Source organism: Fopius arisanus, unplaced genomic scaffold (genome assembly GCF_000806365.1).
Source record: "Fopius arisanus strain USDA-PBARC FA_bdor unplaced genomic scaffold, ASM80636v1 scaffold00099, whole genome shotgun sequence".
NCBI lineage: Eukaryota > Metazoa > Arthropoda > Insecta > Hymenoptera > Braconidae > Fopius > Fopius arisanus.
Window position 1 is genome coordinate 387,913 of NW_011887838.1, and position 14,060 is coordinate 401,972.

The 14,060-nt window shown below is 40.6% G+C and overlaps 1 protein-coding gene across 3 annotated transcripts in view; it reads left to right on the forward strand.

The window, feature by feature from the left end:
- Positions 1-4,060, forward strand: part of LOC105271021 (putative gamma-glutamylcyclotransferase CG2811) — a 52,619-nt gene extending 48,559 nt beyond the window's left edge. For 2 of the 3 annotated variants that reach the window (XM_011312319.1, XM_011312318.1), the window contains 2 exons: positions 1,125-1,246; positions 3,016-3,163. In XM_011312319.1, the coding sequence (XP_011310621.1) occupies positions 1,125-1,246; positions 3,016-3,148 (255 nt within the window). In that variant the 3' untranslated portion in view covers positions 3,149-3,163. Of the gene's footprint in view, positions 1-1,124; positions 1,247-3,015; positions 3,164-3,650 lie in introns of those variants that run through there. The other variant, XM_011312320.1, reaches the window with a different exon arrangement.
- Positions 4,061-14,060: the final 10,000 nt, after the last annotated feature.

Sequence of the window (14,060 nt, forward strand, 5' to 3'; positions counted from 1 at the left end):
TTTAATTGTTAACAATAAATGGAAGATCGGATTAATTAATTAAATAATCGTTAAATATTTAGTCTCCTACAGGAGATTGCTTTAAAACGGCTTCTCACGAACATCATTCCAAGCGAGAAATTTTTCACACTTTGATTCCCTGCTGGAACGTTCCAGACATTTCGTTCCGAATTCCATTCCAAGGTGTATCGTTCCGCGATTTTCGTTCCGGGTTTCGATTCAAGCCGAAATGTTCCAGACGTTTCGTTCCGGGTTTCGTTCCAAGACGAAACTTTCCAGACATTTCGTTCCGGGTTTCGCTCCAAGCCAAAACGTTCCAGGCATTTAGTTCCGGGTTTCGCTGCAAGCCGAAACGTTCCAGACGTTTCGTTCCGTGTTTTGTTCCAATCCGAAACGTTCCAGATATTTCGTTTCGGGTTTCGTTCCAAGCCCAAACATTCCAGACATTTCGTTCCGAGTTTCGTTCCAAGCCGGAACGTTCTAGAGATTTCGTTCCGAGTTTCGTTTCGCTCTTCAAACGTTCCACGGAACGAAATGCAAAAACGGCAATTTCGTTCCGTTCCAGAGTTTCATTCCAAGTCCCTGTGAAATATAATACACGACAGCTCTCTGCCTGTGACGTCACCTCTGCCTGTGACATCAACATGGCAGATACGCTATCGCGTATCTTGATGTTGTAATCAATCTTCATTATATCAAGAGTTCTGTTAGCAATAATTTATTAAATTTTACTGTATACGCTTCTGCCAAAATACTTTCTTAGCATTTTTTTTAACTTTCCCGTAACGTGAATATACATTAATACAAAATATTGTTAGTACTACCTGTAAGGTAGTCTGAACACACCAATGCACTGGATTTTACTGGTGGTGTTTTTATAATGATTTACACATTTTTATACTAAAAACTTTAATGCGTCGAATAGGAGAATGGCATTCCGAGAAAACCAAAGTAATCAAGCTTTCGGTCAGAAAGGCAATAACAAAAAAGCTACTCTATTTTAGGAATTAATCATGGAATGAATGAACAAGTGTTAGAAGTAATTTGTGATTATAGTTGACCAGGTTATGAACGGTTCATTGGTATCAGTAATGAATTGATCATTTTGTTTGTTTCTGTTTTAGATAGGCTGTGTTACCAAAGCATGGACATATTTCCTTCCTAAATTCCAATCTTATCTCTTGGAGTTACCAATGTACTCATCATACGCCAGCGATGGACTTCATGGCCGTAAATATGGAGAAAGGTACCTTCGTGATAAAACTTATGATCATCGTCCAGAAGTTCAATGATGTTGTGTTAATTTCCAAAGTGCAATCGGAAACTTACAATTCAGTTCCGCAATATTAGTGACATCTGTTGAATTATGCCGATAATTACCGCTGGTTTTCGTTTTTGTAACATGAAGAATAGTTCGCAATTAAAGATATCCAGCTTTTCTGATGGCATAATTTCTATTTTCACATTATTCAAATGTATTGTCAATATGCGTGATGAATGTTTTTCGAGAACCCACCTAGCATCTCTGAGCAGGAGACTCCACGTTTCATCCATCCCAATAGGTTAAATACCTATTGAATACCATGATGATCTGAGAAGGAAGCACTGTGTTTATCACATTGGAATTTACCCCAGGATAAAGTTTGATTGTACATATGCTTGAATTATTTCCTATAACATTGTGACGTGGCACGCAGATTTTTCCTCAAGTATTTCCTCCTAAGCTGACTTTCCCTCGTGGAAAAAACTCGCTGCAACAGTCCTGTGGACCACAGTCACAATCAGGTTGGAAATCCCACAGAAGGTGTTTTTTTGGCACAAGATAATTATTAGTCGCGATTTTGATTTTATTTTTAAGGGTCATGAAATTCGAAGACATATTTCAATTTATCAAAAAAAACTTGATACTTCTTATGCAGTAATCTCTATTATTATTTGGGAACCTAAAATTGTAATGAATACATTTGTGATTGAATCAGATTGAAATAATAGACTATGCAAAAGAAGAAAAATGATGAAAGATTTGGTGATTTTAAAGCATAGTAATACCTTGCCTTTCATTGGATTTTCCCAGAACTTCTTTTCACAATTTACCAATTTATATGCGGGAAAGCTCTTTCGATACTCATCTATTATATTATATCTATTATATCTATTATTCACCTTCTGCTACTCTGTAATTAATAAGGTACTTACAGTGAGAAGGTTTCACTCAACAAGTCGATCCGTTTATCTTCTCATAATCTCTCTGAGCTCCTCATCTACTTCGCGTGGAAATCAATCTTCAACTCAGAGTTTGTGGCTTGATTCATTTGAATTACACTAACCCTACAGTTACTCAACTAATTTCTTAATCTAAATCTTAGATATCACCTTGGGGTTATTTCATGATGTCAGTCGTCACTAGACTGATCACTCATTCCTCTTTTTTCCCTTCGCATAATCGATATTAAGGCTGGACATTCCGCACTATTATGTGGAGTTTTGCCCCCAAGTTTTTTTTTGTGTGTTATATCAAGTCTTTCCTGATATATAAAAACTTGATTGTAGTAAACTGTGACGTCTGCAGTACTGAGTCACTCCTGCTTCTAACATTGTAGACAGTCTAATTATTTTTCTTTGTTTTAACACAATTTTCTGACTTACTTTCTTTTCTAGTAATACAACCTTTGTCACAGAAATGACCTCATATACCAGGACAAAGACCGCTCTCATGTGGCAAAGAAACTCTCAAAACCCTGAACACAACACATAAAGGTGTCACGCTATGGAAATACTTCCATTTTCATATATTAGGAATAAACGTTTAAAAGAAACTTGAAACTTAACGTATCTAATATTTACGTCGTTACGTTCGTATATATCTAAACAAAAAAAGTAACAAAGCACTCATTCTCTTTTTATACCAATTTCACTCTAAAATAATTTACCTTACTCTCCCCACTATGCTTATTTTACAACCTTTGTAAGTTAAATCGTTATAAACTTTATCGGATTCCTAATTCAAATTTATAGCTCTGCTCTGAGCTACCCGGAGGCTGCCCATGTGTGGTATATTCAAATTTTCGTCGTCAATGAAGCAAAACTGTATACCATGGAAAAGGTGCCACAACTGTATTTTACGGTGTATCGTGAACCTTCAAACTGAATGAGTATATTACGCAACAAGTGCGGTATGGGTATTTTGGGTTATGAAAAGTTTGTACAACGATCCGAAGGCGAATTTTGCTATCCCACGATTCAAAAAACTAACACACGAGTTGCATATAGTATTGAATGTTATAGGCATCATAGAATCTTATGACATCAATTAAATACTTGAATTGCATCCGAAATTAATCCTTCTTGTTTGCTAGAAAAACGATGGCCAGTATTGGGAATCAGCAAAGTAATAGTATATTATGCAACACGTGCGTAATATATTTTTTGACTCGTGGGAGGCTTGTAACACGAGCCGAAGGCGAGTTTTACAATCCCACGAGTCGAAAAATATATTACGCACGCGTTTCATACCAAATTTTATGTCATCGCGCCCGGAATCCGCCATTTAACCGAGCGAAGCGAGGTTAGAATCGCGCGATTACGGGCACCGCTGGCATAAAACTATTTAATCATTCGATATTCATTTGATAATTTAATATTTATTACAGTAAAGATGCTACAGCCACCCCAGAAGAAGTCATGTGATGTTATTATTAAAACGAAGAATTCTCGTCACCTGGGCACATTGTCAATAATTATGTAATTATTACCGAACGTCGGTGGCCGTGTAATTAAAGCGCCGGGTTGGCATATGGATAACTAGGGTTTGCTTCCCGATCGTGGGGATGCCAAAAAGCATCTTTATCGCTCTAATTTACACGGTTTTATCGTCAGAGCGGTAGTCTCAAAAGTTTTCTCTTCGGTTCTCGACGTATCTGCTGCACAGGTTAGATTGAGGAGAAGAACAAAACAAAACAACCCAAAAAGGTATATATCTAAAATAGACAATAGTTATGTAATTATTTCAAATTGTGTATTGAAAAGCTACATTAATAAAGATAAAGTTTTGCCTGCTGAAGTTGACAATTATTATATATTTGTTGAATCTCATTGAATCGTCTACGCACATGGGACCTAACAATTACTGGCAGTTTTAAATCAGTTCTTTGAATCGTTTATTGTCGAAAATTTTGGCCCTAACCACCATTCATATTTATAAAACTTCACTGCCATACCGATCGGGATACCGTGGCTCTGATGTACAGGCTTCTTCGTCTTCCACGAAGAGATTTTATTAAATTCAGTAGAAGATGTGAGAGTGTTATGAAGAAAAGATGAAAGAAATAGAGCCAGTCAACAAGCACAAGCTATTGGAGGAGTCTTCTCTCTTGATATATGTCCCACAGGTGTTCCACAGTCCTACCGACCCTCGGGGAAAATTAAGGAAATGTAGGATTTATATACGGGCCAACCGGATCCAAAATATTATATTTTTTCCTACAACTGTTATTACTCTTCAGACAACAATTTAATTTCCCCCTTTTAGTGCTACAAAACGATTTCAACTGATAAACATTGAAATACAAGGCGGTGAACCAAATTTAACACCTGTAACGTGGCCAATTTTCCGTTGATGGAAAGCTGAACGTCATCCGCCATTCTTCCCTCGATCTTATAAAAAATTATGGGCGCCAGTTGATCTTTTATGAAGTCGGAACCAACAAACCGTACTAAAACCAAAGCGGAACCAAATTCCCCAGAAACGGAACCAAAACGGAGATTAAAAACAAAAAAAACGATCGGAGGAAAGGTGGTAGTCTCCCGCGATGCTCAGGGGTGAGGTTGTGGAGAGAGGGGTGAGTCGGGATGGAAACGAGGTTTGGGCACCGGAACTTAAATAATAGAAAAAGAAAAGAGAAGCTCGATTCGGTAGTTGAACTCGTAGATGTATTTATAAGGAAGAATCAAAAATACAGAGAACAGAAAAAGAAATAGAACCCAAGGTACAGGGCACAGCAAAAGGATTCACGGGGAGCAGAAGGGAAAGAGGAGGAGAATATCCTCCGCGAATCCGCAGGGTCGTCATAAGCCTTAACAACAATAAAAAAAAATAGTGTGACGCCAATAACACCTTGCGAGATGGTAGGCGGAAAAAAAAATATCGTTAATCCTAATAAATCGTAGCAAGAACAATCGGGCGTACCGTACGCAGGGGCGACGAGAGAGGCACGTAATTTTCTCACCATCAACCGAAGATTTCCCCCCTAACGAAAATTTTACCTATAACCGCGGATCCGAGGTCATGGCAAATGTTTTACCCAAAAAGAAGGAGAACGCGCAGGTGGCCAATGTCGAGGGCCATATGAGGCAGCGGGCCCTGGTGAAAAATCTAACGGCCCTGGGGCAACATAAGCCGAGCATAGTACTCGGAGAGCACGTGGCGAAGAAGAAAACCCAAAACACACGCCAAAAAGGGAATTTATACAAAAAATTAACGGGAGGGGAAACACATTCTCTTTTTTTTGGCGGTGCAACCGCATAGCCACTAGGGCAGGGGAAATGGGGAAAAATACAATCGCAACCGAAAAATACCAATCAAATCCTCATCTCATTTATTGCCCGATATGTGAAAAGAAAACTGGGAGCCGGGGAGATGTTCCCAGCTCGGTAGCTCGTTGACGACATCCCTACTAGTTTTTCGGGTTTTCTGGGCAGATCTGGAGACGCTATTTCACCTCCCAACATCGCGACAGTGGGTACGATGAAGGGAACGCGAAAAGGAATACGATATTCCTCGAAAAATATTAATTTGCCAGTGGCATGGCGTTTTACGCGACAAAAAAAAATCTGAGATTATCTCTACATCGCTTTTTGGGTTTCTCGCACTGAGCGAAACTTATCATCTCGCGAGGAGTTCCAAAATAATGAAGGAAAAACCGAACGTGAGAGGAAAAAGTCAAAATACCAAACCCACCACGAAACCCACCATGAAACCTCCCATCAATGAAAACTGCACGCTCACCGGGTTTTCCTCCGTTTTCGGCTTTTTCGTCTTTCCAAAAAGTCCCTCTCAGCTGCTCCGGGCGTGTTCGAGAACGTCCTCGGGATTTCGGCGCCTCCAAACCCGTCCAAAACACCCGAAAAATCTTCTCCTTTCCAAAATGCGGCACAACAAAAAACTTGGCACATGTTTTACCGATGTGAAAACTTCGACTACACGCCACAGGTGGTTGTCGTGTAAAAACTCGAGTGTGGGCTAACCGTCCGGACGGTAAGGCAGACACGATTTTCCCGGGAGGGTTTTCCTCCTATTATCCCGCAGTAAAGGGTTAGCGAATTCCAAAAATGTTAAAAAATCGAAAACGGACCCGTAAACCTATTTTAAAGATTCTATCGCGTGCGATTCTGGCGATCCCCGCAGGGCGTTCCACCAAAAACCAAAAACGTACCCACCCTAGCCCGCGATTTTCGAGACTCTGAATTCCCGATAAAGAGAATTATGATTGTTCGCGGTGCCTGCCCTGGTCTTCGTGCATACTCATAAACTACATAAGCGATTCCTACGGAATTCCTTACACACCAACATATTCATTTGACTATAACCGAATAGACGAACAATCATATCAACCCCTCGGGTGATATTAATTTGGTAGCTCGAGTGTAGCAGTCCTACGTTGGTACACAGGGTGTCTGATTTGAAACAATAGACCTACATATCTCCTGAGGGGGCCAGTGACAGGGAATGTTTTGAGAAATAAGTTGTGCATATCAAACGATTCTAGAAAGCTCTGCTTAGATGAACCTTCACAGTTCGAGCGGAGAGAGCTAGAGCGCCATCCTGTTGAAACAACATTTTCTGTCTCGTCTGCAAGTTCACATTCTCCACCAGTGCGGATAATTGATTACGCAAGAATTCCAGCTAATTCTGACTAGTGGAGTTATTAAGGCATGCATTAAGTATGGGTGAATCTTCAGTTTGATACTAGAATTTTCAGAGGAAAACCCAAAGAATTACAATGAATGATCATGAATGAATGATCACGACTCATCATGACGAACAAGGTTTTGGGAGGGGGGATTATATAGGGGGCTATAATTGGAACGCGTAACGTTTTCCCTCCATGTGAAATAAAGGAAGTGTTTCTCAGCCGCCAGTTATTCGAATACCACGGCTGACCGCGTGTTACAACCTATTAGGTACATCGGGGCGTCCCCGTGGAGGCTTAAGCGACTTTCCGCGGCAGTATCTGTGAAAAATTCCGGGAAGTTCGTCGCAAAATCCCGAGGAAACGTTGAGATCGATCGTTGCTGGGCGAAATCTTCGACTAAACAGTGGTGTGAAAATCCTATTTTTGGAAAACCGAGCTATCCCGGGTCCCATGTCTGGTGGTACTCTCCAATTTTGGGAAAATATTCACGAATTCTCCCCTTCGGAGAGGGTGTTCGTTTGAAACCGAACAGATAAGTCGTGAAGGCGTAAATATATATATAACATATATTGTGACCTTGGCTAGGGAGTAAATATATGAATATTCCCGTCGAAGGCACGAAAATCAGGAACTTTATTCTCGTCTAATTATTAAGAGGGATTTGCTATGATTTATGGGAGGATCTGAAATATGTAATGATTTTTCTCTGTGGCCTCAGTGAATACTCGGAAACCCTAAGCCAAATTTTCGATTTGCCTAAAACACGGCCATAACCATTACCTTCGTTCTCACCACTCCGGTACTCCTAAAACGACAAAACCTTGCAATCTAAAACCCAAACCCCGGGGATGATCAGCAGCAGCTCATCCAATCCGGAAGAAAATATGTAGGGCGCCAGTCAATTTTTAGCAACGCGGAATTAACAAACCGCAACCGTAACTAAATCCGTACTTAACTAAAATCTTACTGACCATCCCCAGAATTCATAAACTCAAAAACTTAACGGAGGAGCCCGGAGTAGCGAGGATACGGGGTTGCCTGGTTGCTTAGTGTGCGGGTCGTGGAGAGAGGGGTGGATTCGTGAACGAGTGCCTCAATTATCAAACTTCGAAATAATATCAAGAACCTGAACTAAAATATTCGGTTATTTATAAGGACGGGGATTCGGATAGGAAAAATAAAACCAATCGGAACTATCCTTACTTGTTTCACTATTGAACACACAAAGAAAAATGAATTTTTTTCCATCAGAAAGCTTACAATTAATATATTCGCTCAGTCTACATTTTATATACGACTGGCATTCGTCCAAAAGAGAAGGATTTACTTTTAATAAAATATAAGGTGAATAATAATTGTAACGTGACATTTCCCCGGTGAAAGGAAAATGCCCATTACCTTAGCCCTACTTCCCCTAAGCCTAATAAACCTGCTAAAATTTAACCAAATGGGCGCCAGGTAATCTTTAACCGGAATTACCAAACCGGAAAATTCTGTAAACCTAAACTTAACTAATCTCGATATTCGTTTGATCGAAAATCGTATCTCGAAATCGTAAAACCTTAACTCAAACTTACTCTCTAAAATCCAAAAAAAGGGAATCCAAAAGGGAACGGAAATGATAGCTAGGCTTTCGGGGAAAGGTGACGGTCCTCGGGTCGCTCAGGATGCCTGTTGTGGAGAGAGGGGCGGATTGTAGATGGGGACAAGGGTATCGGAAAAATCGAGAAAAATACCCAAAAAAGGAAACCGGAGGCGAGAAATAAATTAATGCAACAAAACATTGGGCACGATTCCGATTACATTGGCGCCACAATCTGATGGTGGTTTCCCGTAGTATTTTGTCTCAGGAATTCGGGAAAAAAAATAAAAAAAATCGATCTCTATTATTTATAGTAGTTTTCGATTTTTTAATGTAAAAATTTCAAATAAGACCAACTTATATCCTACAATGTTGGGACGTTGGGGATTGGGGGTGGAGGGCGGGGGGAGGGGCGGGGGGGGTTTCAGCCTTGTCAATAATCAAAATAATTTTAAAAATGTGGAAAATTTTGAGTAGAAATTTTAATTTTTTATTTCAAATTCAAGTTGTGAAAATATTATTATTTATACATTTCAGCTGTATAAACTATAATTATACAGAAGAAGCAACAAATATTAATGTTTACATGTTCTAATTTTGTTATTTTTTTGCTAAAAATGAACTATTTGTTGTTTTTGTTTAATTACATAGTTAATTACTTCTATGATTTTTTCCCAAATTATTATCTTTAATGTTAAAGCCAGTTTTTATTATTGACTGGGGGGGCTTCGCCCCCCCAACCCCCTACCTGGGGCTCTGCCCCTGGACCCCGGTTTTTTTAGGCCTTGAAAACAGCATGCTTATTAACACAAAAAAAAGGAAAGTGAGGGAGGAACTTGGCTAGTTTTTGGCTTTATCTGCAGACTCTGTTGGCGTTACCCAGAATGCACCACGTGGAGGTAAAGTCTGCGTCGCATTCCGCAGAGTTATTCGCGCTGCATTTCGAATTTGAATCGGTGAAGATAAATTAAAAATGCAGTACGAATATCTCTTGTGTGAGTGTGGGTGGATAGATGTAAATGTGTGTTATGGTTGTGTATGTGATAGGGTGAGTGGGTCACGGAAAATCTTCGGGATGAAATTCAGGGTCGTTAATTTCAGATGTCTCATCGTGATCTTCATCAGATGAGGCATCATCAATTAGATCCTCGATGATCATTTGGCGAAGACGTTTTGGTGGAGGCACAATGTCACCCAAATCCTCAGACTCTACTGTAGGGACTTCTAACTCTCTCAATTGCATCCCTGTCTGTAGAGTTCCATTCACATATCCCGGGTAGACGTTCTTGATGTCCATAAGCATTTGCATTATCTGGGACCCGAGATCATCCCGATAATTTTTCTCAAGGAAGTTTTGGCGATAATCATAAAGAGCCATGTATTGGTGGCGAAGTTTTGGGCTTCGACGAATCTTAATCCCTTTTTTGAACCAACGATTTCGACACTCGAGATCGTTGATTGTATTATTGGGATTATTTGGCTGGACGTATTCACCAATACTGTGATTGGTGATTAAATGAGTTGTACTTTGCCCGAAAATTTGTTGAATCCCATGATACTGTTTCCCACCATCAGTACAGATGCGAAAAGTATCGGGATGAACAAACTTTTTTATATAAGGCCATAAATCTGCTTTGCTTTTCCCGTTTACTCGGAAAAAGCGGCAAATTTTGTCCTCCTTACATAATATGCCCAATACGGTTATTGTCATTTGCTCAGTTAACCGACCCCGATTGTATTTACGTTTGGTTAAGAACGTTTCATCAATCTGAATCGTCTTTCCTTCACCGCCGAGACAAAAGTCTGCATTGGAGCATATTACTTCAGCTATTTCTCTAAGATAGCTGTAATAATCAACGATGGTACCACAACTCAATGCAGATTCTTCGTTTTGCTGCTGCCAGTTACTGAGGTGAGTATGAACGGTCACCACATTAACTTTTGTGACAAAACAGCAGATTATCGCCAATACTTCTTTGGGTGCTAAGCGACAGGTATGTCCATCAAAAAACGTACCTCGGGCTGGATTGAAACTCTGCCGACAGTCTTTTGCTCCTTTTTTCTTCGATGCTTTTGAAGGACACCTCCAAATCCATCCTAACTTGGATTGTTTGTGTTCTTCTACTCGCATCGATTTATCACATTTATCACAGGTAGGGGGGGTGGAATGCCTTGATGGAATTAATCCTACTTCTTCAAAGAATTGCAAAGATTGCTCATTTGTTTGAACAAGCCCTCCAAATGAGGTAAATATAGAAAAATGAGCAAGCTTTGGATGCAATTGAGGATGAGAGGATGTGTTAGACATTTTAACACTTCTAATTCACTTCAAACTCACAAAAAAACTCTAATTTGCTTCGCTGCCTGATTAACACGCTTTGAAAAACAAAGGAGAATGAAGAAAAACAATGGCGGCAAGATTTCATTCGAATTTAGAGAATTCGTGAAAAATCCGCTAGATGGTGTAAAGGTTACAAAAAAGGCTAGAAATTTTCATATAATATGATATTATAGATTTAGATTTATTTAGTAATATATAAAATATAAACCATATTTTTCAAAAAAAGAGGTCCATTTTGCCCCCTTTTCCATCTATATCTCGAAATACAGTGTAGAGGGAATTTTTTTATTATTTTTCTCGAACTGGCGAGACAAAATACTACGGGAAACCACCATCAGACTGTGGCGCCAAAGTAATCGGAATTGTGCCAAACACTGTCCTTACGTGTTCCGCTATTCATGTCAACATTTCGGTACAATAATAATAAATGATAACGATTGAATTAGACTAATCTGCTTCCAAATTTTATTAGCAATTTTCAATTCCCTCTCAATACCAGAGTTCCAGCAAAATCCCCAATTATAATTTTAATTCCCCCCTTAAATCGTCGCGGAATGTGAATTTTCTAACAAAATCCGAAATACAATTTCATTTGTCTCACTAAATCACCGCGAAAAATAAATTATTTAACAAAATCCGAAACATTTTGTTGACTATTCCTCATTCCCATAAAATAATCCCACCGGAATGCGGCCTCAAGGATTATCGGCGATAATCCGAGGAATAACCGAAATATTATTTTCGCCCGGGAAATCGATTATTTCCCGGAATCGGACCCCTAAACGAGTGAGCGCGAGCGAGAGAGAGCGAGAGAGACGGCACGATGCCTCGCTGCTCGGTTAACAGCGAGGAGAAATCCACCAAATCCTTCCAACTCCACTAAAAATTCGATAACTCGGAATCCGCTCAGCGGATTCCGGAAAACCCTGAACCATCTGGTTCGGGACATTCTCCCCCACAATCCCACAAAATTTTAGGCGTAAGGGTACATAATTAGTCCCGTTAACGCAATTAATAACCGCGAGGAAATTTAACACGCGATTCCCCACCTGGTGCACGTAGCCGCTCGATGACTGCCTCGATGGCACCACGAGGGAGAACCACTGGCCTTGTTCGTTGGCCGTGGACAATTTCACCCAAAATTCACTTAAAAATACCCCCAAAACTCCACAATTTACACCAATGACCTCCCAACCGCACTGGGGGATAATGCAGGCCGAACTTATTCGGAAAAACCCTCCACAAACCTCTTCCAAACCACCCAAAATTTGGGGGACACAACCGAGGCCACTTCCATGGCTCGGAAAGATATTACAACCGCCAATAATTATCGGGAAGCCGCCAAAAGGGGAAAATCTTTAAATGTAACCGTAAAAACTCACGGTAGATTTTCTCGCTGCCTTCCTCTTTCTATTCAGGACCATCCTGGCTGCAGCTAATTGTCCTGGTATCCTGGGTGATGCACTCGTCAAGTCTCACTACTCACTCCTGTTCACTCACGTGTGGATGTTACCGCGGTTAATGCGAAACTGATTTTCGGATGTCAGTGTCGCGTGACGCTGACCCCCCTAATCACGCCTACCAATCGATCGGGTGTCGATTGGTGGATCCCTCTACCTTATTCTGGGTCAAGCCCTTCGCGGGGGAATTAATTCAAATTTGAATTAATTCCCCAATCCTAAAATTGACCTATCGCCTTCTTCTGTTTTTCCGGATCGGTTCTCCGCGATTCTCGGGATTAAAACACCCTTATTCCTAATTCTTAAACCTAATCTTATTTTCCTAACCCTTAATTAATTTGGCAATCCGCCGGGATAACGACTGATTTTATCGCTGGCGGCCTTCCACCCGTATTCAGTCTTGGCAATTCGTAGGGGTAGTGACTGAATCTACCCCGTACGACCTTCCACCCATAATCAGTCTTTGGCAATCCGTCGGGATTGTTAATATTTTTACCCCGTACGGCCTTCCACCCGTACCAATTAATCCCTAAATCCCCTTTTCTTAGAGCGCCGGCTTTTTAGCCGGACCTACCCGACCCGGAGGGTTTACTCTCCCATCCTCTAAAAATCCCTCACACCCTTAACCTACTCTAAACCACCCCGAAAGGGGGGAAATCCTAATTTTCCTAAACCTAACCCGAAATTTTATTTACCTCGCTCTCTCTCTATTTTGAATTTTAATGGGGATTTGAACGGACATCCTCAATGCTCGTTACATAATAAACGGGAGTTTTATGGGGCAGTAATGAAGAGAGAACGGCTCTTAAGTTTCTGAAAGTACTTATGTCATTCAGGTGGGAAAGATGGGAAACTGCGGGGAATCCTATTCAAGAGGTGAGAGGTAGCGTAGGGGTTTGAGCGAAAGAGAGAGAGAACTTGACCTTAAGGCCCGGGTGGAGGGATTTTTGCCCGACATGTCCCTAGGAAATTCCCTAAAAAAAACGCGTTTTACGGGTAACTAAATGCCAGCCCCTGTAGGCCCTCAAAAAATATAATGGTAGCGTCAATTGACAGATAATTATTTTCGCCGGGCCGGTAATTAGGTCTCAGGGGTGGGAAATTGAGGAATGAACGTGTAAATTACGTTCAAAGAGACCCGCTAGATTTCACCAAGATGAATTCTCCAATGATCGTTTGGGGAAAAATATGGCGGCTCAATCACTGCGGAATAAAAACACTCCCCACAATTTACACATCCACTTCTCACTCGCGACACCCAATTACCGGCCCGTGAACACACTTATTACATTTTTCGCGATTTTTCCCCGAAAGATTCGATGCACTGGGGAGAGATTTTGCGCGTTTTTCTCGACTTAAAACTTATTTTTTTGCTCCCGTTAGGAGGCGTTTTACGGCGTTTATCAAATGCCTTTTAGAACACTGAGAAGTTAGGTATGTGAGGTTAAGTAAATAATTCCATAACCTAATTATTGGTAAACTACTGGACCTCTGAGTATATTACTAATATCTCCTATCCACCGATAATTTATTACTCGATCTATCGTCAATCGTTTGCAACAGTTTCATAGAAAATTTCATTTGAATTATCACCGCGCCCGTGTTCACAAAACCTGCACACAAACTCTGTATTCCACGCCCCCTAACGGGAGCAAAAAAATAAGTTTTAAGTCGAGAAAAACGCGCAAAATCTCTCCCCTGAACGCCCGGAATTTAGGTTCGCGAGTACGAAGCGATCAGCTGTCAATTTTAGGGAAACGAAGTTT